Source organism: Capra hircus, chromosome 1 (assembly GCF_001704415.2).
Source record: "Capra hircus breed San Clemente chromosome 1, ASM170441v1, whole genome shotgun sequence".
NCBI lineage: Eukaryota > Metazoa > Chordata > Mammalia > Artiodactyla > Bovidae > Capra > Capra hircus.
Genome location: NC_030808.1, coordinates 3,908,176 through 3,910,635, shown reverse-complemented (window position 1 = coordinate 3,910,635; position 2,460 = coordinate 3,908,176). Strand labels below are relative to the sequence as shown.

General features: G+C 36.8%; 1 protein-coding gene across 1 annotated transcript; it reads left to right on the top strand.

The window, feature by feature from the left end:
* LOC102181431 (keratin-associated protein 13-1) lies at positions 1,315–2,211 on the top strand. The gene has a single exon (XM_005674703.3). The coding sequence runs from the start codon at positions 1,364–1,366 to the stop codon at positions 1,865–1,867; it is 504 nt and encodes a 167-aa protein (XP_005674760.2). The 5' UTR covers positions 1,315–1,363; the 3' UTR covers positions 1,868–2,211.

Genomic DNA, 2,460 nt, shown 5'->3' with positions numbered 1-2,460 from the left:
AAAAACATCATATAGCAAACTTTGAGACTAATAAAGTGGCCCTAGTATTGTTTTTGTTTGTTTGTTTTTTTTCCTGGATATATCTTTTACTTTTCCCTTTTCTGTTTTGTTATAGTTAAGAAAATCTAGTTTATGTAGAAAACAAATTTCATTATCAGTTCAGTTTTATACATGGACTATTTTGTCACGTGATATTTAATTATATATGAGTCAGATTTCTACCTATGTATTTACTATTTTGTTGCTATTTGGTCCATCTTTAAATTTATTTATGTTGCCTTTCATGCTTTGGGGGCGTAATAAAATGGTTTAATGCCATAATTTTATTATTTTGTTATTTTTTCCAAACTTTTAATTTTGAGCAGTATCTTAGATTTTAATGATCATTCTTAAATTTATTACTGTTTAGCCCCACTTATAGATTAAGAATTTTGTTAGAATTGTGCACAATGTGTATTTACACATAATTCACTCTTATTTAGTCTTCTTTAATGCTTCTGCATGCAATTCCAAATTTCCTTTTGCAATTATTATCTTTTTAATTTGTTCACTTTGGGTTTACCTGATATAGAAAACTATAATAAGAACCTATTTGGTTATTTTACAGTAGAAAATAATCTTAAAGAAATAGAATCAATAAAAAGTAAGTTTTACAGTGAAAAAGAAAATTGTATGAAAGAACCTGAAAAAGTAAAAATATTCAGAAAGTATTGCTTGATTGGAGTTGTTCAGAAGAGAAAGATCTCTAGAAAATTTTAAATACAGAAGACAAGAGGGACAATCTGTATACATGAAAACACACAAACTATAATGATACTGAACTTTTAAATTTTCCCTTTCCAAAGAATTTGAGAACCAAATGTATATAAAAATAATTTTAGGCAGTGAAATAAATTTAGAAAAGAAGCTTATTGATGGCAAATAGAGTGTCTTTATACCACTGACAAAGAAAGGCTATTAATATTTACTTCATCTTAATCCCTGCCCTTAGAGCTAAGCATCCCCAGCAGTCAAATGCACGAAGAATCTCAAACCATTGAGAAGAGTAGGGGATTTCCTGGTAGTGATGACATTAAAGGCAGGTAGTCATAGAATTTCTGACTTAGGAACACATCATCAGCTTAGTCCTTTAACAACATGGTGAATTCACCCATGAGTATGAGATGAAAGGAATTTTTCATCAGCAGTTACAGAAAATATTATTGAATTCCACATTTGGAGATGAAAGATTACAAGCATGAGAAAGGTGACTGTGAATGCCACACCCATGGCTGAGAGTATAAAAACACCCCAGTCTGGGAGGTGACGTTAAACCTCAGAATCTTCTCCTAGTCACTCACCTGAACTCACATCACCTGCGAAGATGTCCTACAACTGCTGCTCTGGAAACTTCTCCTCCCGCTCCCTCCAGGACCACCTGCGCTACTCAGGCTCCTCCTGTGGCTCCTCCTTCCCCAGCAACCTGGTCTACAGCACTGACCTCTGCTCTCCCAGCTCCTGCCAGCTGGGCTCCTCTCTCTACAGCCAGGAGACCTGCTGTGAGCCCATCAGGACCCAGACTGTGGTGTCCCGTCCCTGCCAGACGTCCTGCTACCGCCCGAGGACCTCCACATTCTCCAGTCCCTGCCAGACAACTTTCCCTGGGTCTCTGGGCTATAGGTCCAGCAGCTGCAGCTCCCTGAGCTCTGGATCCAGAAGCTGCTACCCAGTGGGCTGTGGAGGCCGTGGCTTCAGACGCCTGGGTTACGGAATCTGTGGCTTCCCTGTCCTGAGCAGTGGATCTGGATTCTGCCGGCCAACCTTCTTTGCCTCCAGGAGTTGCCACTCTTCCTGTTATAGGCCAACCTGTGGATCTGTCTTCTATTGATCAGCTTGAGAAGAGTTCAGATGTTTTCTGCAATGTGTCCAATCTCTTAACAGAGCTTCTATCATCTTCATGATCTTCAGGAAGATTAAGGGTGCATCACATTTTTTCCAGTCATTAAATACTTACCAAAAATGGTCTGCCATGCATACTTAATGATTAACTTTATTGATTGATTTACTGAATGCATTAATGGAGTTAGTAAAATGAATTCAATATATTACTAGATCAATTAATGAAATTTATGTTAAGAAACAAATGAATTAATGTTAGTGAACTAATGGAATCCTTGTTCATGTATTCACAAAATATATAAAAGCCTAAATAAATATAATAAACTCTTTCAATCTGGCTTCTAAATATGCTGCTAATTTTATTGTTAGTTTTAACTGGTTAAATTTTTTTTTTTCTTTTTGCTTTTTTATGGAGGGATATTTAGGTTCAAGTTTACTATACCTTTGAAAGCCAACTTTAGAAACCCAATATTGATAGATTTGAATGAATTTCTTGTGAGCTTTGGAGCTTACCCTGTGACTCAGTGGTAAAAGAATCTGCCTACAATGCAGGAGATGCGGGTTCTATCCCTGGGTTGGGAG

Bases quoted from the DNA above. Each gene is read 5' to 3' on its own strand.
- LOC102181431 (XM_005674703.3), top strand. From the start codon at position 1,364: ATGTCCTACAACTGCTGCTCTGGAAACTTCTCCTCCCGCTCCCTCCAG.